Genomic DNA, 23,661 nt, shown 5'->3' on the forward strand with positions numbered 1-23,661 from the left:
CAAGTTAAAAATATAACTGCAGCATTTTCATTTGCATATAATATTCACGATGGTCATGTGTATTATCTTTTATTAATAGGATTTTAAATCCTAACCTTTCCTTTCCCAATATTTTTTCCCTCTTGGATGAAGCATTCATGGAACCATTTTTAAAATAAGATGAAATATTTTTATTTTTCAATCCAAACTTGATTTCTAATCTATGTAATAACTCCTTACTTGCAGTATTGGCTTGGTGTCACTTTTTTTTCAGGGGAAACCTTGATGAAATCTTTATATAGTCTTCATATGTTCTGGTATGATATATTGTTATTCTTAATATTTTTCTTTTTCCTTCAGAATTTCATGAACAGAAGATTTATTTAGTCTTCGCATAGTTCTTAGCAACTCTAGCATATGATTAATGTTTACTTAAATGAAACATTTTAATATTTCTTTTTGGCACATCTGGGTCTTCAACCTAGGGTGTGATTTAGGGCCATTATTAAGTAAAACAGGAATTACTTGAACACAAGCACTGCTACACCAGTATAGTCAATCTAATAATTGAGACAGCTACTAAGTGACTTAATGTGGTCTGCTTTTACTATTGACATTGTGGTGCCCTCTACCATGAGGCCCTCAGAAAATATTGATTTGCCCCCAATTTTGTTTGTTTCCAGAATTGTAGACTGAATAAACCTCTTTTTTTTCTTCATTAGGTATCCTGCTAATGAAGAATTTGTTACAGAAACAGAAAATAAACTAAGACATTCTGCATAAATTTCTTTCTTATCCATTTGCTTTTCTTTAGATTTTTTGATAAACTTTTCATTGTGTGGTACCTGTTTTGTTGCCATCACTATCTATGTTATGATAGTTTTATAGTATGTTTTGAATTCAAGTAGTATAATACTTACTGCTCAAGATTGCTTTGGCTATTTTATAGAATTGATTTCCAGTTTCATGTAACTTTTAGGATATTTATTAGTTCCATGAAGAATTACTAGTTTAAAAAATTGTATTGATTCTGTATATTCCTGTGTAATATATATTTTTAACAATATTGACTTGTTCAACTCATAAACATAGGGTATCTTTTAATTTATGTCCTCTATAATTTTTTTTCATTTTATTATACAGAGCAATCACCTTTTAGATAAATTTATTCCTAGGCAATTCACTTATTAATCTATAGCTAATGTACAGGGGATTGTTTTCTTGGTTTGTTTTTCAGATAACTCACTAAGTATAAAGTACATATTTTTCTGTTGATTTTATGTCCTAAAATTTTGCTACATTTATTTATTCTAATTTCTTTTTTTGGCCAGTCCTGGGCCTTGGACTCAGGGCCTGAGCACTGTCCCTGGCTTCTTCCCGCTCAAGGCTAGCACTCCGCCACTTGAGCCACAGTGCCGCTTCTGGCCGTTTTCTGTATATGTGGTGCTGGGGAATCGAACCTAGGGCCTCGTGTATCCGAGGCAGGCACTCTTGCCACTAGGCTATATCCCCAGCCCCTATTCTAATTTCTTGATGAACCCTTTTTGGTGATATTTTCTATATATAGGATCATGTCAACTGTGAACACTGATAATGTGACTTCCTCCTTCAATGAGAATGACTTATTTCTTCTCTGATTTTTCTCAGTAGAACTTCTGGCACTTTGTTGAGTTAAACTTGTGAAAGTAGAACTTGTTCCAGAAATTTTTTAGCTTTGTTCTTCAGCTTTGTTAACTGTCAGCTTATGAATGGTCTTTATTGTATTGAAGTATTCTCCTATACCCAATTTATTCACAGTTTCTATCATAAAATGGTATTGAATTTTATCATGACTTTTCTGCATCTATTGAGATAATTGTGCGGTTTTGTTTTTCATTCTGCTAATGCATACCACATTTATTGATTTCTTTATATTGAACCATCCTTGCATCTCTGAGATGAATCCTATCTATGTGATGTTGGTGAATAGGTTGTTTTTTTTTAATTATGCCATTTGATTTGGTTTGCTACTGTATTGCTAAGAATTTATTGGTTTAGCTTTCTTTTATGTTGTGTCCCTCTATATTTATGGTCTCAATGCTGTTGACCTTAATCAATGTGTTTGGAAGGGTTCTTTTAATTTTGTGGAGTAATTTAAGAATTGGCATAACTTCTTTAATGTTTGATAGAATTTAGCAGTGAAGCTATCTGGTTCTGGACTTTGATGTTTTGGTTTTTCAAAGTGGATTAAGTGTCATTACTTATTACTAGTGTGTTTGTGCTTTCTATTCATGATCCAATCTTGATAAAGGTGTATATATCCAGGAATTTACCCATTTCTTTTTAGTTGTGAATCATTTGTTTTCACGTTTTTGAAGCTTGAGTTTCTTCACAGCAGTATTTTACATTCTTTGTGCATGGTTTGCACATGTTAATTGCTTTATTGTCAATTATGATGCCTTATTTTGTCTTGTTTAATGAGGTCATGGTTCCCTGAATACTCATATAGTACTTGTATAGTTTAATCTGTGCATGTATGATTTAATAATTTTAGTAGGCTGTATAAAAACAAAAGTTTTTTTTTTTTTTTTTTTTTTTTGGCCAGTCCTGGGCCTTGGACTCAGGGCCTGAGCACTGTCCCTGGCTTCTTCCCGCTCAAGGCTAGCACTCTGCCACTTGAGCCACAGCGCCGCTTCTGGCCGTTTTCTGTATATGTGGTGCTGGGGAATCGAACCTAGGGCCTCGTGTATCCGAGGCAGGCACTCTTGCCACTAGGCTATATCCCCAGCCCCCACAAAAGTTTTTTTTCATGTATATATGTGTGATTGTTCTTTCACAAATTCAGGTAATTAGCATGTTTCTTTTCTATGATCTTCTGTTTCAGTGGTAGATGGTGCTAGAGGAAGCCTTGCCAAGCTTTTTTGAACTACTTTTGCACCTTTAAAAAAAAAATTACCTAGGAAGACAACTACTCTCTGTGTTGTGCTGCCTGTGGTTGAGGATGGGCAGTTCTGTGGCTGCTAACACCACTGTGCTGTAAACTTGAAGTCCATAACTCTTAGGACCATTGCAGTACAGTAGGATGATCTACTGATCTAATGTGAATCCAGAGCCTTGGTTAATGGTTACTTGCCTGAGAACAGGTGCAGTTCACCTCTGCCTAGTATGCTGTTTCACTATAGTGTGCCTACTACTGAGTTTCAAGTCTAACACCATGGTTTGTTTTTCCTTCTCTCACATGGGAAGCATTACTCTATACTGCATTGCTTGAAGTTGCACAGGTGTGATGCAGACAACCCCTTACTTTTGGCTTTCTTTGGTGCTGCTTTTACTGTGTACTAAAACCAGACACTATGGTCTGTCATCTAGTTTCTTCAGTTGTCCTTGTTCCTGTCTCCTCCCTTTCCCTTATTCTTCCTGCTGAAGATGAATCCTGTGGACTTGTTGATGCTAGGCAAATGCTTTACCCCACTGAGCTACATCCCCAGCTCTTCTTTAGCTTTTTTTTTTTTTTTTAAACCTCCTTAGGTATATTGAAGGTAGATTAATGCTTGAATAACTATGCAAATTGATATTTCTGTGGAGAACTGATTGTTCATTCCTTGAATTAAACTTTATGTCTGGTGTTAGGTAAGATTCCAACTTTTTCCCCCCTCTTTCTGAATTTAGGCAGTCCCAACACAGTTTGTTTTCAGATTGGGAAGTATGAGACCCCTTTGTTACTTTTCAAGGTTATTTAGCATCTTGAGAATTTGTAAGGAATTATGCAAATTGTTAGGATGGGTATTCTTTCTTTTCGATTGTTTTTTGTATTTTGATTGGGATTTCATTAATTCTGTAGATTTCTTTGGTGGTGTTGCCATTGTAATTCTAATAATCCTTCTAATCCTTGAAATGCTTGTCTTCAAATTTTTTTGGTAACTCTTGATGGTTTTGCAGATAGAAAAGTCTTTTTGTCCTTTGGTTCATTTGTAACTAAGTGGAATAAATTTTCTTAATTTCTTTTTTGGATTATTCATTATTAGTGTGGTGAACCTATCACTTTTGTGTGCTAGTTTTGTAACTTGCAATTTTGGTGAATTCAGTTATTAGTTTTAGTAACTTTTTGTGGAAAAAAAGTTTCTTCATGAAGCCCTGTTTATTTTTCCTTTTGTTTGCTTTTAACTTTGGTGTTATAACTAAGAAACCATTGCTACAGAAGCAATAAAAAAAATGTAGCTCTTCTGTCCCCAAACTATCATGTTTTGATATATATATAATATATATATATTTCCAGTCTTATTTTGTGTGTATACGAGCATATATTTTGAGGTATACTATAATAAACTTCTTCCTTGATAAAAATATTTTGAATTATATTGTAAAAAATTGTTCCTCATGTATGAACATATACTTGTTTTAAATTATAATTTAAGAAACATATTCCTCATCATAATGAGTATTTCTCCATGTCATTAAAAAAAAAATGGGGCTCAGTGGCTTATGCCTGTGGTCCTAGGTACCTAGAAGATAGCTTGAAAGCTGAGATTCAGAGGCTCATGGCCTGAAGGAAGTTTAGGTAAAAATTTCACGAGTTCCACTTCAACCGATAACTGATACTCATGGCACACATCCAGCATTCCAGTGATGCAGGAAACTGGAATCAGGAGAATGAAGGTTCCAGGCCAACCCAGGCCAAAAAAAAAAAAAAAATTACAAGAGCCATCTTAACAGATCTGTCATCCTAGCTATGGAGGAAAATATGAATAGAAACAAAATGTCCAGGCCAGGCCAGACAAAAAAATAAGACCCAGTCTAAAAAACAAAACAAAATAGCACAAAGGGCTGGTGACATGTCTCAAGTGGTAGAGCACCTGAATTCAAATCCTAGTACAAACAAATAAATATACACATAATACAATAAATGCATAAAATTAGTTCAATATATCTTTTAAATAATGATTTCATTTAATGTCTGTATTATAAGTAACTTTCAACATTTGTACATTAGGTATATCCAGTTTTCAATATTATGAATGGTGCTAAATATGTTTATGAGCATGTTTGTATAATTCTATAAACTATTATGTAATTTATGCAAAATTACCATCTTCCTAAGATAGAGGGAATGGGGTTTAAAAATCATATATTGATGGCACTTTACTACTGTGCTTCTATTTTGTGTTAAATGCTATAGTGGTTGCTTTAAATATTTTGATGAATTGTGTGGCATACACTTGATGAACTGAATCATCTTTGTTATTATTTAGAGCAAAATTTTTAATGTTTTGTTCTGGTTTTACATAGGTCAATTAAGGAATCTTATATTACCTTACATCTTAAAATTACAAAAAAAAAGCTTATATTCATTTACATCTAACAGTCTGGTCATAGTCATAGCTCTGCTAATATGTATTCTAAAAAATAATGTAGTATCATTTATGTGAAGTCAATTTCCCATTGTCCACTCTGATTAAGTGGACTGAAGTTAGGCTATTGTGGCCTTAGGAAAGGTAACAAGTTTTAATTTTAAGTTGTTTATCAGACTAAGTACTCTAATTGAATTAGCTCATTTAATTCTTACAACATTACAGGAACAATAGTCATCTTACCCTATTTTTAGGTGAGGAATGCTGAGTTTTACAGATTTCCCCCTCCCCAATTCTCACCACCCCTCCACCCCCACCCCAAGGTTTATAGTTTGTTTACAGCTTGTAAGTATTGCTGTTGCACTGGCTCTCCTGTTACCCTTGTATTCTCCATTTTGATGTTCCCCCTCCTTTCCCTAGTTCTGATAAATGTATATACAATACTCAGGGTACCAAAATCAGTTACAGTGACATCAGGGTATAAAACCCTGGGAAAGAGAGACAAAAAGGCATAATTTCACATGGTACATTAAAACTAACAACACAATGATAAACCATTTATTTCCATAACTTGGAATTCATTTTGCTTAGCATCATCTTATGTGTTCATATGTATATAGCTATTGAGCTAGTGTGATCTTCTGCTAGGACTATTGTAGACGTATACTAATTATTACCAGTGAGGGAAACCATATGGAGTCTATGTTTCTTTGGGTCTGGCTCCCTTCACTTAATTTGATTTTTTCCAAGTCTTTCCATTTCCTTACAAATGGGGAAATGTCATTTTTTTTTTCTGATAGAGGCATAGTATTCCATTGTGTATATGTACCACATTTTCTTGATCCATTCAACTATGGAGGGGCATCTGGGTTGGTTCCATATTTTAGCTATGGCTAATTGTGCTGCGATGAACATAGTTGTGCTCATAGCTTTAGTGTGGTCTTGCTTATAATCCTTTGGGTAAATGCCCAAAAGTGCGGTTGCTGGGTCATAGGGGGGCTCTATGTTTAGCCTTTTGAGGAATGTCCACACTGCTTTCCAGAGTGGTTGAACAAGTTTACACTCCCACCAACTGTGTGGTAGGATTCCCTTTCGGCTACATCCCCATCATCATCTGTTATTAGTTTTCTTGGTAATGGATGTTCTTACTGGGGTGAGGTTTAATTTCAATGTTGTTTTGATCTCTGTTTCTTTTATGGTCAATGGTATTGAGCACTTCTTCATGTGCCTCTTGGCCAGTCTCGTTTCCTTTTCAGAGAAGTCTCTCTTTAGATTGCTAGCCCATTTATTAAGGGGGCAGTTGTTTCTTTGAGGATTTGTTTTGGGGGAACTTAATGTTTTTAGTTCTATGTATATTTTAGATATGAGGCCCTTGTCAGTTGTATGGCCATACCTTCTTTTGTATATTATTTCTGTTAGTGCAAAAGCTGAGAAAAGGGGGCTGGGAATGTCGCTTAGTGGTAGAGTGCTTGCCTACCACACAGGAAGCCCTGGGTTCAATTCCTCAGCACCACATAAACAGAAAAAGCCAGAAGTGGCACTGTATGTAGCCCAAGAGGTAAAGTGCTAGCCTTGAGCAAAAAGAAGCCAGGGACACTGTTTAGACCCTGAGTCCAAGCCCCAGGACTGGCCAAAGAAAAGCTGAGAAAAGTTGTTATATGTAATACATTTACATGTTTGAATATTTACATAAATATGTGTTCAGTTGTGAATATTTACCCATGAGCCCAATTGAATATCAATTTCACACTATTTCAAGTGAAAATTAATATTGATATTAAAAGTATTAAAAGTTGCTTTTTTTCCCATGGTATCTTGTCCACATTCAGCTGCATTATGATAAAGCCAAGAGTCAAGCATGTTTGCTGGCATCTATAACTCTGGCTACTCAGGGACTGAGATCAGGAAGATCATAGTTCAAGGCTAGCCTGGTCAAAAAGTTTGAGCAGCCACAGCTCAACTTGTACAGGCATGTACAGGTGGTACATACCTGTCATTACACCTATGCAGAAAACACAAATAAGAGAAACATGGTCTACACTGGTGTGGGAGAAAATGCAGAAAGACCTGGTTGCCAAGTGGGAAGAACATTAAAAAAAAGAATCTAATGAGAGTTGAATATATCTTTCCCAGCCACTGGGTGCCAGAAACCCATTGAAGTGGACCTTGAACCCAAACATTGTACATTTTTATGAGAAGTAGGTAACTACGAGTCCAGGACCACTTGTAATCCTAGCTACCTGTGAGGCTGAAACCAGAGGATTGCAGTTACTGGCTAGTCGGGGAAAGAAAAGTTCGTCAAACTTCCTACTCAACTGGTATCTGGGCCTGGTAAGTATAGGTGATTCCAACTATGTGGGAAGCTGAAATTGGGAGGATCTTGGTTCCAGACAAGTTCAAGCAGAAAAGTCTGTGTGATTCCATCTCAGTGGAAGCAGCTGGGCTACAAATAACTAGTACTACTTCCACAAAGCTCTGGAAGTGTGGCTCAGTAGTTGATCACCTGCCCAGCATAAATCCTAGCCATGCCAAAACAAAATACAAAATAAAGTAAGTGAATGACACTTGCTGTTGACATTTCCCTTTAAAAATACAAGGATTATGTGGTCTGAATCAGAATGAGAAACAAGGTTTTTCCATTGATAGGATGTTTTGGCCCATGACTGTGCTTACCTGCTAGTGAGTAAGGTGCATTCTTGTGTGAATAGACCAAGAAGAAGTGGAGAAAGTAAGTGTGACCCTCTTTAGGGTTGCATTTCAGATGCTAATCTCAATGTTCTCAACTTGGTTATTGTTAAAAAACAAAACCAAAAAAAAGGAGGGTCTTCCTGAGCTTATCAATATATTGGCGCTTCAAAGCTCTTTGGCTCTTTGGGTCACAAAGAACTAGCAGAATCTGCAAACTTCTCATTCTTTTGGGATATTATCTTTCCCAAAGTGTGGTCAGAAAATCCTTTAAGTAAAGAAGGTTAAGAAATATAGGACAAAACACCTGAGATTCAGTGTCTTATTATTGTATGTGTCTTGCAATGAGAATGCCAGGGCATTGCCCTGAAAAGAATCAGAATACTAAAATATGTAAAGAAGAGGCTGCAGAATATGCCAAACATTTGATCAAGATAATGAAAGAAGAGGGGCCTGGCTGAAGTAGTAAGTAGATTGCTTGCTCAGAAAGCGAGAAGCACTTAGTGCAAACCCCAGTGCTGGAGGGAGGAGAAAAACAAACAAAAAAACCCACCATAATATGATGACTTATTTCTGAAGTCTCTACTACTCAAAAGGATTGCTTTGTGAGAAGCCTAAGTAAGAGAATAACCTGGAGAAAACAGTTTGAAATCCTATATGAAAAATAACCTAAAGCAAAAAGAATCAGGCACATGGGTTAAGTGGTAAGATGGCTTGGCTGGCAAGTCAAAGACCCTGAATTCAAACCCTAGTACTGCCATTAAAAAAAATAATAATTAAAAAAAGAAGAAAACTTCAAGAATAGATTGTGAAGTGAAGAGATGTAGACTGTTCTTTCTGGAGAGGTTGTACTTGTACTACTTGTACTTCTGAGTCAAAAGTTAGAATTTTAAGAGAAATCCATCAATCACTAGCATAAGACCTCAAAAAATTAAAATAGTTACTTTGCAGACATTTGATTATAAAATAAAATCCACTGAATGAAATCTGCTTTCTGGCTATAATGGGAATGTAATAAAAATAAATGTAAATGCCTATTTTTAAAGGAAGTGTTTTAGAAAAGCAGACTCTACTTCAGAATATTGTAATATTTATACACAAGAAATGCTCCTAGCAGATTTATTTTAAGCATATGCTTTTGCTATTGTTATTAAGGTAGGTGATAGTTCTTATATAAAAGGAAAAAAAATATTCAGTGCTTGCACTATAAGGATGACAAATCAGAACTATTGCTTTAGGCATAGGGATCACTGCAATGAGATTTCTGCTGTTTGGCAGAGAGATTAGAGAACTCTAAACACATTATGATGGGCAAGTGCAATTTATAACCAGTGAACAAGATGGGGACCAGTGGATCGGAAATTAGGATAGACTGTCAGGAATAAAGGGGACTCTGGCCTACTAACTTAAAACAGTTCTTGCTAGAAAAAGCCTTGCTGGTTTTGACCAGCAGATTCAGGGTGACAGTTGAAGAGATACCCATGTAGTAATTAATCCTTCATTTTACCCACAGAGTGAGGAGTCTTAACTACAGAGATAATTAAACCAAAGATATGACCCTTGCCTTCTTTTATAAGTTCAGATTGGTCTGGGTCTATCTTGATTTAAGAGAGTTATGGGAAAATAAAAGTACACATTTTCAGAGGTAGATAACAAAAAAAACAGAAAATGCTAAACAGTTTTGGTTACACATCCAAGATACACACAGAAACTCCTCCAGTCTTTTGACAGGATTACTGCAGAAAGTCAGCCATAACCTGTGTCTTTATTCAGACATAGGATAAACAATCATACAACCAGTGCTTTCCACTGATATTCATACTACAAGCACCTTAGTCAAATCTGCAGCCAGTCACATTTCCCCAAGGGCTCTAGGATTCCCACACAGACTGATTATTTTTGTGGTCCTGGGACTTGAACTCAGGACCTGTGCCTGTCCCTGAGCCTCTCTGTGCCCAAGGCTAGCCCTCTACCACTTGAACCATAGTGCCACTTCTGGCCTTTTTTGTTTAATGTGGTACTGAGGAATTGAACTAGGGCTTCATGCATGCTAGGCAAGCACTCTACTACTAAGCCACATTCCCAGTCCATACCTGACCAGTTTGGGACAAGAAAACAATCTTTTGTTAGTCCTTCAAACAATGAACACAATTTAATCATTGTAAACCTAATCTTTAATTAATAATTTCCAGATAAGATACAAGTACACAATATCAAATATGTAAAGGATGAGTTTTACTAGTAATACATTTTCTCCCTCTTTGCTCTTCAGAAGTTACATGAAAGCACTGTGATTCTGTGAACTAAAGTTTATTCCTTCAATTATAAAGCATCAGTTTATTGTCTAAAGCCGTTGGTGGTAGAGGTGGTTTGGAAGCTGAGAGAAGCTGAGAAGGAAATTATTGAATAAAAATCCCTTAGCATCAATAGCAATACTTTTTGCTTTAACCCTTCCTGTATTGTCAAGAATACATAGAAAATATACTCATTGCTATTTAGAGTAGTTTGTGGCTGTTCTGGAATCCTTGCCTATACTTTTATTGTAATTCTTTTTTTTAAATTAAATTTTATTGACAAGGTGTTGTGCAAAGGAGTACAGTTACATAATATTTTAATTCTTATTTACACTTGAGTTATGGAATGATTTTCTACTATCTGGTATAGTTTCTGTGGCCTATAATATATTTTTTTCATCATATCTTCCATCAAATTTTTAAGGCTGTGTATTAATTATCAGCATTTTTGTCACTGAGAAAATACCTGAGAAAACTAACTTAGGGAGGAAGAATTTATTTTGTCTCACAGTTTCAGAGGTTTCAGCCTGTAGTCTTTGGTTCAGTTGATTGTGGGCCCAATACAAGGCAGAATATAATGGTGGCAGGAACAATTTTCAAAGTCTTCTTATCTCTTGGGAGGCAAAAGAGGGGAAAAGGTCTAACTTTCAAAGACACATCCATAGTGTCTCTTTCAGCTAGGCCAATGTCTCAAAATTTCTACCACCTCACAAAATATTGCTACCAACTTAATACCAAGATACTTCTCTCCCTTCCTCCTTCCCTACCTTACAGCTTCCCTCCTTCCCCTCCCCGCCATGGGAATTAAACTCAGGGCCTGGAATTTGTTAGGCAGGCACTCTACCATTGGAACCACATTTTCAGTCCTGTTCTTCATCTTGACTTTAGTACTTAAACCAAAGTCAACAGTGTGTTTGTCATTTTGTTGCACTATTTTCTTCTCCCTTCTCATCTTTTTCCTTTTTTCTTCTCTTCCCTTCCCTTCCCTCATGCTTCCATGGCTAAAGCCCATTGCCTCACATTCTTGCTCACAGCTGGCACTCTACCACTTGGAGCATATTACTTATTAATTAGAAATGGGGTTTTGATGACTTTCTATTCTATCTGTCTTTGAACCACAATCCTCCATGTCTTGAACTCCTAAGTACCTAGGATTATATGTGAGAACTACCAGCACATAGCGTGTTTTCTTTTTTTTAAAATGGCTTTTCTTCACTTTTGCATGTATAAAATCTACTAAATGTGTTCAGTTATAATGACCTTTGCAATGAAGGCCCTCAAGCAAATTTTTAGCACTTTAAGCTAGTTTTCACTTGTTTCTAATAAGCTCACTGCCCTTTCCTTCCCCCATAATTGCTACTTACTAGTCTAATTACTGTTTTTTTCCTTTTCTTTTTTCAGAAAATTTAAGGACTATGCAAACTAAACAGTATATTTACAGTATGATGATCTCTCATGTATCTATCACCTCCATACAGTAGTTATCACTATGACTTCCTCTTCCTCCTCTTCCTTAAAATATGCCTCTAAGATAGATCCTTAAGTTTTCTCTTCAGTGTTGTTGTTTTAGTGTATGGACCATTAACATCTATTGTCAGATTTCTTCATAAACTTTTCTGTATTTTATATGTTATTGATTCTTTAAAATTTTTATTTATTTTCCAGTTGTTGCTAATATGTATATTTACAATTCACTTTTGTATATTGGCCTTGTTGCTCAGCCACCTTGCTTAACTTATGTATTGGTTTTAGTAGCTTTTATGTAGTTTTTGTCAATGGGTAAGATACTGATAGAGACCCTGCTTCATGGAAGAATTACAAATACATTTTCAGGCCCAGGTAAGATATGTGAAGAAATTCCTTAGGACCCAGTAATTGATGCTTTTGTCTAAGCTTTGGGTGTGAGGAGTGGGTTGGGAAATTTTCCTACTATCTTACCTGTTAGTGTTTATAGAGGGAAGCAATGAGGTTTTTATCAGTTAAGGAGCTCAAATGGCACTTCAGTTGTCTACACCCTCATACAATATCAGAGAAAAAAAGAACCTTATCCTGATAATGTGATAGCAAGTCTTGTGGCCCTAGTTAAGAGTCAGTTTTACAGGGACTACTCAATCAAAAAATCTCCAAGATAGAATACATTGTGTTGGCACTGTGGATATAACTGACTGAACCTATGTTAGAAATTTTGGGATGAACCATGTGACTTTTTCTGCTGAAAGCTGAAAGCAAATACAAAACCATGCCTCTTTGTGTATGCCATTTTCTTAGTCTGCATTTCTCATATTCCACTATCTACATGCACTAATTTCACTTGATTCGAGATGAAAAATAAGTATCCTCAGGGAACTTTGAAGAAATGGAAGGGTTCAAAATTTTATACAGTTGCTGATGCCACTGTCCTTCCTTGGTCTGAGAAAAGTTGGCACAGGGGCTGCCTAAAGTACTGAAGAAAAGGGGAAAGGCTCAATGATATATAGCTTCACCCTGAACCATGGTGCTTTCCAAATATCAGAAGCTACATAACAGAGGAAGCAAGTCTAGGGCTTGTCATAATAATGGAACCAGCTAGCAGAGAGAAAAAACCTACACAGTGCTCCTGATGTCCCTCTAGTCCTTTGCTTCATGTCATTCTTTATTTTTTACATTTTTAGCCTGGGAATATCACAAGTCACTTTGTGGCGGTCGCTGTAACTCTACAGGTCTGCTTTCAGCCACCTTAGTCCACATTTTGGTGTAAGGAAAAATATCTGATAGATTTGAGTAAAGTGTACAGTTGAGCAATGACATAAAATTGACCTATTTATGAAGATCTTGAACTAATTCTGTGTAATGTGCATGGTTCATCTTAAATGTTCGAGCTTGGTTCAGTGAAGCTAAATGAAAAGCTGATAGTGTCCACTGGGTGGCAGCCACCCTCTAGCTCCAAGGACAGCCCTGACAGACCAACTGTGGCTAGGGATGATCAGTACAGTGGGGTGAACTGAAAGCCATACCTTAGCCTAAGGATTGACTTACTTCTGCTTGTATGCCTTATCTGCCAGCAGCTAGTTTTTGTGCTGTCCTGAAGCTTGGCAGTTTTTACATTTTTTAAAAAAGCATCAGCAGAATTGAGGGGGAATATACACTAGAGACTATATGGAGATAGCTAAGACTAAGGTATTTACTATATGTACTTTTCAAGAAACGTTTACCAAGTACTGGCTAGACAGTATTTCAAGGATTAAGCATGTTATGTTTTTCCTTCAGTGTTAGGATATGAGTAATGGTCTCATTTAAGTAAGAATAGCAGATTATAGACACAAGTCTTTCTTTTTTGGGGCTATGAATTGTGGAAATTATTACATTAGGAAGGTCTGAGCCACTTACATTAATAACTTAAGGCTTGTTTTCTGATGGGATTGACAGGGATCAAGTTACTGGTCAAGCTTATACTGTTCAGATCTCCACATGCATACCTGATCTCATCCTTTTAGCTGGTGTTAGAGCATATACACTCTCATTTTGTCCAAAAATAGAGACCATGTTCTAATGCAGAAACCATTACTAGCAATCAGGTCTTTACCCCTGGAAAAAGTTGGCCTGTTTTTCTTATGTTGAAGCGTATATTATCCCATCTTGTGTGTATTGTTTATGTTCCTAACACTTTTTCAGGGTATGTCCTAGAAGTAAGTGGATTATCTAACTAAACCAACTAATTCTCGCCATAGCATTGTGGCTTAGAAAACCAGTGTATAAAAGTTTTGGCTTGGGCTGGTAATATGGCCTAGTGGCAAGAGTGCTTGCCTCGTATACATGAAGCCCTGGGTTTGATTCCCCAACACCACATACATAGAAAATGGTCAGAAGTGGCACTGTGGCACAAGTGGCAGAGTGCTAACCTTGAGAAAATAAAAAAAAAAAGCCAGGGACAGTGCTCAGGCCCTGAGTCCAAGGCCCAGGATTGGCATTAATTAATTAACTAATTAATTAATTAATTAATTAAAAAGTAAATACAAAAGTTTTGGCTTTCTGAGCTATTTACAATCATGTGATAGTATGACTATAATCACAAAGGTCAATGTTAGTAGTCAGTAATCAAAGTATTTGGTGGAGGTTCTGTAGCTGGTTTGTACAGCACTGATTTGATCACTTCAAATATCAAATTAAAAAAATCTGACTCTGCTTCATCTGCTCCTGGGAAACCATATCTAGGTAAATATGACTATCCTCAGAAGGGAACCCTATCCATCTGTCTGGGTTTTTTTTCCCCCCCAATAATCAGGAGTACCTAAAAAGGTAGATTACGTAGACCTACTTGGGAAATTTGAGATTTGACACTGACCATGCCTACGTATGGTCTTTCTTCTAATAGAAGCCCTAGGCCAGCTGGATTGCACACTTTTTTTTTTTGAGGACAGACAAAAGAGTAAAAATGATAGCTGATGACTATAAGCTTTCTTTGTGGCTGAGATTTTAGGGATTCTTTTCATTAAAAAAAAAAATCAACTTCTTGCTTTCCAGTTTTACTCACTTAGGCTGACTTATACTTGCCACTGCTGCCATCAAGGTTGAAAGCAGTGCTCTTTCTTTTCTTTCATATTCTGAGTTTTAGAAAGAATTGATTTTTTAAATTGTAGTTGTTGATTAAGGTTTTTGCTTTGTTTTATTTTGTTTTGAGATAGGTTTGCTCTCTGTATCCAGGGCTGACCTGAATTCTCTGTCAGCAAAAATACCATGAATAGCCAGTTCTCTCAACCTCTCAAAAGGCTGAGAATACAGATGTATATCACCACATCCAGCAGCAAGTTGATTTTAGAGAGTGATATTCTGATGTGATTATATCGTATGAAGAGGTAGTCTCTAGGGAATGCTTTAAAATTTATTTAAAATTTTTGAATTGACAAACAAATTGTATATATATATACATATATGTGTGTACGTATGTGTACATAAGTATGTATATGTGGTCCAACATGATATTTTGAAATATATGTGGAATGGTTAAATGTAGCTAATAAATTTCTAGATTACATAGCTATACTTCTATGCTGAGAACATTAAACATCTATTCTCTCTACATATTTCAACAAAAAGTATAACTATACTATACACAATTGTACTGTATCTGTTACCTATAGTCATCATGCTATGTAGCGGATCCTCCTGTCTCTCTGCAATAACCAGTATCTTTCTGTCTATCCCTCTCTCCCAGCCAACCCAGCCCCTCGTAACACCGTTGTACCTGGCACTTCATTGAACTCAGTCTTTTTTTTTTCCCAACAGGAGTGAGAAATTATTGTATTTGTTTTTCTATACCTAGCTTATTTCATGTAACATACTTGCCTTCATGTACATGTATGCTGTTATTTCAAATTATAAGATTTTTTTTATATATTTCATTGTGTGAATGTGTACCACATTTCCTTTATTCTTTCATCCATTGGTGGGCACTTAGCTGTTTCTGTATCTTGAATGTTGTAAACAGAGTTATAAAGAATGTGGAAGTACAAATTCTCTTACTAACTGATTTTATTTCTTTTGTATGTATGTATGTATACTTAATGGTGGAATTAATGGGGTATATGGGAGTTCTATTTTTTTAATCCCTATAATCCCTAATTTAAACTTCACTAATTTATACTCCCAACTACAGTGTGTAAAAGTTTTCTTTTCTGGAAGCTTGGCAGGTGAATAGTTGTTCCAGTTGATATTTGAAACAACTTTGGGTAATAATTGCTAGAGATCATATTCCTATTTTTCCATCTTATTTTTTCTTCCCTTGGCAAATGGCCAAGAGGTAATGGCAAATAATGTAAAGTGTAGAAAGTACCTTTAGTTTGACACACATAAGGAGCATTCAGTAACTAGTACATTTTATTTGTGTCATTTTTATTGTTGCTCTTGTGCTATCCTTATCTCAGAGGAACACATTATGCAGTAAGATTTCATTTGTTGTGATTTCTTTTTTGCCCAAACATTGTAGCTAGGCAGAAACAGGGAACTATATAAAAATATTTCAAATCTGATACAGAAAATAAAGATTAAATAGAGAAAATAATTACTTTTAAGCTTTATTTGGTGGTCATGGGGCTTGAATTCAAGGCCTGGTTGCTGTCTCTGAGCTCTTTGGCTCAAAGCTAGCGCTGTCTCACTTTCAGTTTTCTTGTGGTTAAATGAAGATAAGAGTCTCATGAGGATTTTTCAGCTTGGGTGGATTCAAACCATGATCCTCAGATCCCAGCTTCCTGAGACGCTAGAATTACAAGCCTGAGCCACCAGCACCTGCCTAAGGTTTATTTTTTGAATAAAAATTTTGCACTGAAATTAAATAACAAATGGAAGATTTTGTCACAAAGATGAAAATTAAAAGAAACTCATTTCTTCAAAATGAATGTGGCTATACATTATGAATATTTCATGAACAATAATATTCACTATGCATAATACTACATTTTAAGTGACAAAATGAACAAAAGGTGATTAGCACATAATGGATGTCAACTATGACCTTTATTCTAGATAAATATGATGAAACTACACAGAAAATATAATTATTATTCACTAAGAAGCCTATTAAAGAGTCTGCTTCACAGATACTTCTGAGATACGTACTGATTTTGATATTGGTTCTTGCTGAGTATAGGCAATTGTGATCCTCATGTATGTATGCATGTATATTTTGTCTTGTATCAAATTTCTTCAGTAACTTTTTTTAAATAAAAAATTTGAAGGCGATTTTGTATATTAAAAACAAGCCTTTTGGCTTGAAAGAAGGACTCAAGATCACCTATAGAACTTCCATCGAACTCATGATGTATTAAGCTATATAGTGTCTGAACCACATAACGTAAAATATCTCTTGATGTTGTTTTTCTTGTATAATAACTAGAAAGTGGATTTAATTGTTAAGAGTTGTGGTAAGAGGTTATTCTACAATACTTCAAGTAATTTCCTTTTTCTCCCCAAAATTAATTATAAACCAGATTGAAATGAAAGCTTTTATTTTTTATTGTAGTATGTATTTCTAATGTAGCTTTTTTGTTTATTTGACTTTTATGAGAAAATATTGAGGCATTTTACTTATCAGTGGACTAGGGACTGTAGTAATTCCATTATACACCAGAATGAAAAACAAAACAAAAAAATATCAGAATGATTGATTTTGATGTGATTTACACATGAAAATGTCATTAGCTTCTTAAAGTTTGTGTCTTCTTATGATTCAAAAGATTTGCTTGCTTTGTTGAAAAAAGTTCAGTAACAGTTAACTAGGCAGCTAAATTTATAAGTTTTCTTGTGTTGTTTTTTTTTTGTGTGTGTGTGTGGCCAGCCCTGGGCCTGGAACTCAGGGCCTGAGCACTGTCCCTGGCTTCTTTTTGCTCAAGGCTAGCACTCTGCCACTTGAGCCACAGCGCCACTTCTGGCCGTTTTCTATATATGTGGTGCTGGGGAATCGAACCCAGGGCTTCATGTATACGAGGCAAGCGCTATTGCCACTAGGCCATATTCCCAGCCCCTTGTGATTTTTTTGTAACTTAAAATTTGTATATGTGCATTTTAGAAAAGTTAGCAAAATTTGTTTCACAGCTGACTAGCAGATCTTTAAAAGACCAAAGGTTTGTTTCATTTTAATTAAGCGTTCCAAACTTTCAGACTATTGAAGTTCTTATAATTGAGCCACTCTACTTGCCAAAACAGACAAGAAACATTATGAAAACAAATTTTATGGTATAATAGGAGGCAAGCACTCTACCACTAGGCCATATTCCAAGCCCCATGAAAACAAATTTTATGGTATAATATACCTCCAGTTTTTAATTAGCTCAGCTGGAAAACAGCTTTCCCTACATCCTGTCAACATTTTTTATTTTTGGCCTCACTTAGGAAGTAGTATAATGAAGGACATTTATTTTAAAATTATAAAAGGTAGAAATGCAATCACAAGTCAACAGGTTGGGACCAGTGTTTACTAAATATGAGTTGAAGATTATGTATCAACTCAAATTACGTGACAGCTTACAAAACAGTGGGAAAATGTTTTGTTGGAATTAATGAAGAGTGAATTAAGACATTTCCAACTTCAAATGTTTCTAATGCAACATTGTTTATCATTTTTAGAAAAGGCTAATCTGGATTTTGAAAACCTAATACTTCTAATTCTGAGGGACTGTAATAAAAGGGAATATAAGTTACAGATAAAATACTAGATAGTTATGAATGGAACAAAGCTTCTTGTCTCCTATGTAGATTATAAATGGATCTTTATGCTACATTAAAATTTTCATACTGATAGTGACTGTAGTAAATTACCTAATATTTATGTTCACAAAGAGAAAATGTATTATATAAGTGAATTATTTTACTTATTACATGAGTCTTATAACTGAAATAACATGAATGTTACACTGTTTGGTTCCAATATGAGCCATGTTCTTTTTTCAACTTTGTTGTTGCTGTTGCTATGTTAGAATTTGTAAACTTTTAGCTGAAATATCTTCATATTCACAAATCTTGTATTTCACTTTGTTAGACTACATTGAAACCTATATATTTTCATAAGTTGCATTTTTAGAGATTTTTTGTAGACTTTCTTTGTAGGCTTTCTTTTCTGTGTGTCATCTTGTACTTATTCTTTTTCCTTTTAGTTAGTATTCATACTTTCTGCTCCTTCTCATACTTGCAATTTCTATTATATATAGTGTTGTTCCTCCGAGCAGTAGAAATCAACATAAATGTCCTTTTTCCTTAACCTCCATTTTAGAAAGATATGAAGAAGTGCTAATTTTTCTCTAACATTTTCTGATATGTTGGGCTCCACTCGATTTTAATCTTGACATGACACCCTGTTAACAATAAGAGCTATGTTAGTTTTTCTTTACCTTAGTAGTACCCTTCTTTTTCAACTTTGATTTTTATCTGAATGACAAACTTCCAAAAATAAAAACTGTTAGCCATCTCAGATTATCTAAGAGAAGAGTTTTACCATTCTGCAAGTTTGGTTTATCCCTTTGGGTTTTTTTGCTGTTTAAAAAAAATCAAAGGGGCTGGGGATATAGCCTAGTGGCAAGAGTGCCTGCCTCGGATACACGAGGCCCTAGGTTCGATTCCCCAGCACCACATATACAGAAAACGGCCAGAAGCGGCGCTGTGGCTCAAGTGGCAGAGTGCTAGCCTTGAGCGGGAAGAAGCCAGGGACGGTGCTCAGGCCCTGAGTCCAAGGCCCAGGACTGGCCAAAAAACAAAAAATAATAAAAAAAAAAATCAAAGGATAAAGGGCCCCATCTCTTTTTTACTAATTAATATGCAAACAGTGAGCTGCAATTGTGTATTAGTAGGAATCCTATAGAAGAACAAAATTTTTAACCGACATGGTTGTTAAGTTATGTATGTGTGTGTGAAAATTATATATGTATATATAAAGTTATTGAAATATTGGCTTTATTATTAAATATTGATATTTGTTGCTAAATTTACCAGACCCAATAAACAATCAGTAATGTTGTTTGGAAAAAAACTTAAGGAGACTTTTTATCAAAATTACTTTTGGTGGGGCTGGGGATATGGCCTAGTGGCAAGAGTGCCTGCCTCGGATACACGAGGCCCTAGGTTCGATTCCCCAGCACCACATAGACAGAAAACGGCCAGAAGCGGCGCTGTGGCTCAAGCGGCAGAGTGCTAGCCTTGAGCGGGAAGAAGCCAGGGACAGTGCTCAGGCCCTGAGTCCAAGGCCCTGAGTCCAAGGCCCAGGACTGGCAAAAAAAAAAAAAAAAAAAAAAAAAAAAAAAAATTACTTTTGGTCAGCAGTAGCTTAAACGAAGTGTAAACAAAAATTAATTTTCTCTTTCCCTCTTTTTTTGTGTAGTGAGTGATAGCTGCTTCAGGAATCTTGCAGAAGACCGCAGTGGGATAAATCTCAAAGATCTTGTACAGGATCCTTCCTTGTGAGTATTTGGTTTTCACTACTTCAAAACTTTACTAGGGTTACTTTTTTCAAAAGAGATAGACAGTTTATGGTAGATTAATTTCTTCATTGTTTTGTACTACTTGTAGTAAACTTGATACAATGTTTTTTCAAGAATAGAAGAGGTTGTTTTCTTTTTTAAAGGGATGATGCCATCAGGTAAAAAAATAAATATTCACTATGTCATGATACCTTTCTGTGTGGCAGAACATAGTGGATAAAGATAATTATGAATCATTAAATTGATTGGGAAAATGAGACTAAACTTGCTCTCATCAATTTTAAGCTTTGTTGAATATATTATTTGTAATAATTATAACTAGAAATGTAAAAATAGTTATTCATAATAACTATGCTTGTACCTGTTAAATATGTTTCTTTTGTTTGGGTAGTATTAGGGCTTGAACTCAGGTCTTTATACTTTCTAGGAAAATATTGTGCCATTGGGCTATCCAGTCTCTTGCATATATATTTGTACAGTTACATATCTTATGTACATGGCACTGGAATTTTGGAGTTTTATAACTTTTAAGTTTTTTTTATGAGTTAAAACCAATATTGACCAGCTTAAACTCCATAGTAAAATTGCCACATTTTGTGGTTAATATTTACTGACAAAATAAGCATACTCTCTTTCATGTGAATTGTCCTCTCCCAATAAGGCCACCCTTTATTTGAAAACATGCTCTCTCTCTGTCTCTCTCAAGCAAAAACTAATCAAGGCTAGTTAAGGCTTTGCAGCAGGGAAAAAGAATATTGAGTGCTTGCAGGTGTTTTCCTAAATGAGGCATAATCCATGCAATAAATTATATGAAAATAGATCTTCCAGATCACATGTAATCTACCCTGGCATATGTTTCACTAATAAATCATTGAAAATTTTACAAAACATAAAACACATGATGTTTTGAAATCGAAGATTATTGATTTATTACTGATTTACCAGTCATTTATAAAAATGTCAAGAGTGACAGCCAGGAGAAGTGAAAATGTTTATCTGAATGAGTTCTCAACATATTCCTTCTATTTTTTTCCTCTCTTCAATCTGTCTCTCTTTTCCTTATTTATCACTTTGATCAATATTTTTATTTATTTGTTATATTTTCATTGTTTCTTGTCTAACTTGTAATTATCCTTATGAAGATTATCAGTTGCCTTGTTGTAAAATTTTGACTCAGAATATCAGTAACCTATTTGGATGAACATATATATGTAGTGAAGGAATAGTGAATACATTTATATGCATGAATAATTCTATTTCCCTAATGAATATGGTAGAAAACTTTATATTTTCTTCTAATGATCTCACCCATTTAAGCTATTACTTCCAGTGTTTTATTTGTGAAGAACATTTAACACAATGAAATTATGCCCATGAAATGTAGTATTATGCTGAAAAATATGCTTATAAAATATTTAATAATATAAAATTATGAAGAATTATATTCAAATAATGGGTTATATTAATGAATTATAGTCCTCTGAGAGAATTTGGTACTTCTTCCTTGAATGTAGAATTATATTCATCATTCATCCTCTACTAAATACCAAAATTTTATCTTGGCATTCTATGAAAAATTCCACCTTTATTGGATCAACAAAATAATTCTCAGATTCTGTGTTTAAAACAGCCAGTTAACGTAATTTAGCAGCATTATCTTAAATTGGCACTAGCTTCTTGACATTAATCATTAATGTAAGAATTGCAGTATACAGGGAGGAAGAATTTATTTTTGCTCATGTCCACTTGGATTTGGAAAGAATTTTTGCTTTGTTAGTAATTGCAAGGGTGTATTATTACTGACTGACATATCTTAAGGATAGGATATATTTGTTCAGTGGTAAACCTTGTAGAAAGAAATACACAATATGGAAAAATCTTTTTTCTCTTTTAGGATGGCATATATTTCCTTCTGAGATTGTGTACTACATATTGTGAATACAATTTTCATTTAATACATGTATCATATATGTGGATTTTTAAAAGTTTGGTGTCCTTTGTGTCCCATACTCAATATACATCTTTTATTACTTTGCATCAGCTCTTATTCTATATGTTTCTAGATGTTTATGTTAAGTTATATTGACTAGAATAGTTTATACAAATATCTATTCTTACAAAAATACCTTCCATAAGATATCATGCTGAGATCTCTAGTGTAATGATTATTAAAATTCTTTACAGGTTATTTTAATAAATGTTTCAGATAGAACAGAGTTTTAAATATGATGGGGATGTCGAATGAATGCTTTACATGTTAATGTGCCTTGTAAGTTTGTATTATAATTCACCTGCCTGAGCTGCTATGATTGAGAGGAGTTCATGGTAAATAGAATTAAATAATTTCAAGGGCCAATTCTATTAGAAAGGAAAACAGAATAAGAATAACAGAGGAAGAAAGAGCTGGTCTGAGAAAAATCTAGGCTTATCTGGGCAGTAGTGGCACTCAAAACAGCTGACATTTCCTAATCAGGTAAATGAGAGCATACATAATATTTTGCCGAGAAAGTACAGGGATAATGTTTGAACTATTTTTAACCAAAAATAATCAGTTATAGGAGGAAGAATTTGCTTCCTATGAGGAGATTGAAAAATAGAGCCTAAAGTGGCTAGTTCATACTTTAAATCTATTCAGAGCTAATGAAATAATATGATAGGTACTAAGTAATTTATCTAAATTGTATGTATAATACACAAAACAATATTTTATTTCCCATGCAGTAAAACAAATTAGTGGACTTGAATGAATTAAGTGAGCTATTGTATGCACATGCTGGAGAGAAGGTGCCAAAGCATAAAAGAAATATGAGAAATTCGTGAATTTCTAAACAAAATTGTCTCATCTTTCTGTTTTTACAGCTTTTGTAAAAATGAGAATAGAATATGACTTGTGGCAAGGTTGAGGATACCTGACAAACCTTTTTCCTTGGGTGGCTGTTTCTGTCAGAGTGTTGTAGGTTAAGTAAAAGGAACTTAGCTGTTTTTCATATTTCTGAAATAACTGTTTATTTTCTACTTGTGGTTATAACCTTTAAGTTTGATTTTCTCTACTATATGCATAACATGTCACTTTGTATTGTTTTATTACTTCCTTTAATATTTTTAGTCCCAGTAATACATCGAAAGTGTTAAGTTGATGTTATCATCACACTAGAAACATATCTAATGTGATACTTAATGCTATTCCAACTGAAATGCTACTTTGCATGATATACTTAAAATTTTCTTCAAGTAGAGGAATGTATATTGCTTAAGATATAAAAATCATTTACAGTCTTTCCTCTTTATAAGAAACAGATATACTGTATATAAGATTGTTGTAAGTTATATTTAGTTGCATTTTATCTCAGTAGAAACAAACCTCATTATTGTTTTGAAGGTGTACTACAGACAAAATATAGTACTATTTAGTATTTGCACCTTATTGCTATTTGT

At 34.8% G+C, this 23,661-nt stretch overlaps 1 protein-coding gene across 2 annotated transcripts in view; it reads left to right on the forward strand.

Annotated features, from left to right (window-relative positions):
• Gphn (gephyrin) overlaps positions 1 to 23,661 on the forward strand; it is a 386,872-nt gene that overhangs the window by 78,980 nt on the left and 284,231 nt on the right. For both annotated transcript variants that reach the window (XM_048361849.1, XM_048361848.1), the window contains exon 2: positions 20,127 to 20,205. In XM_048361849.1, the coding sequence (XP_048217806.1) occupies positions 20,127 to 20,205 (79 nt within the window). The remainder of the gene's footprint in view (positions 1 to 20,126; positions 20,206 to 23,661) is intronic.

Source organism: Perognathus longimembris, chromosome 14, assembly GCF_023159225.1.
Source record: "Perognathus longimembris pacificus isolate PPM17 chromosome 14, ASM2315922v1, whole genome shotgun sequence".
Lineage (NCBI taxonomy): Eukaryota > Metazoa > Chordata > Mammalia > Rodentia > Heteromyidae > Perognathus > Perognathus longimembris.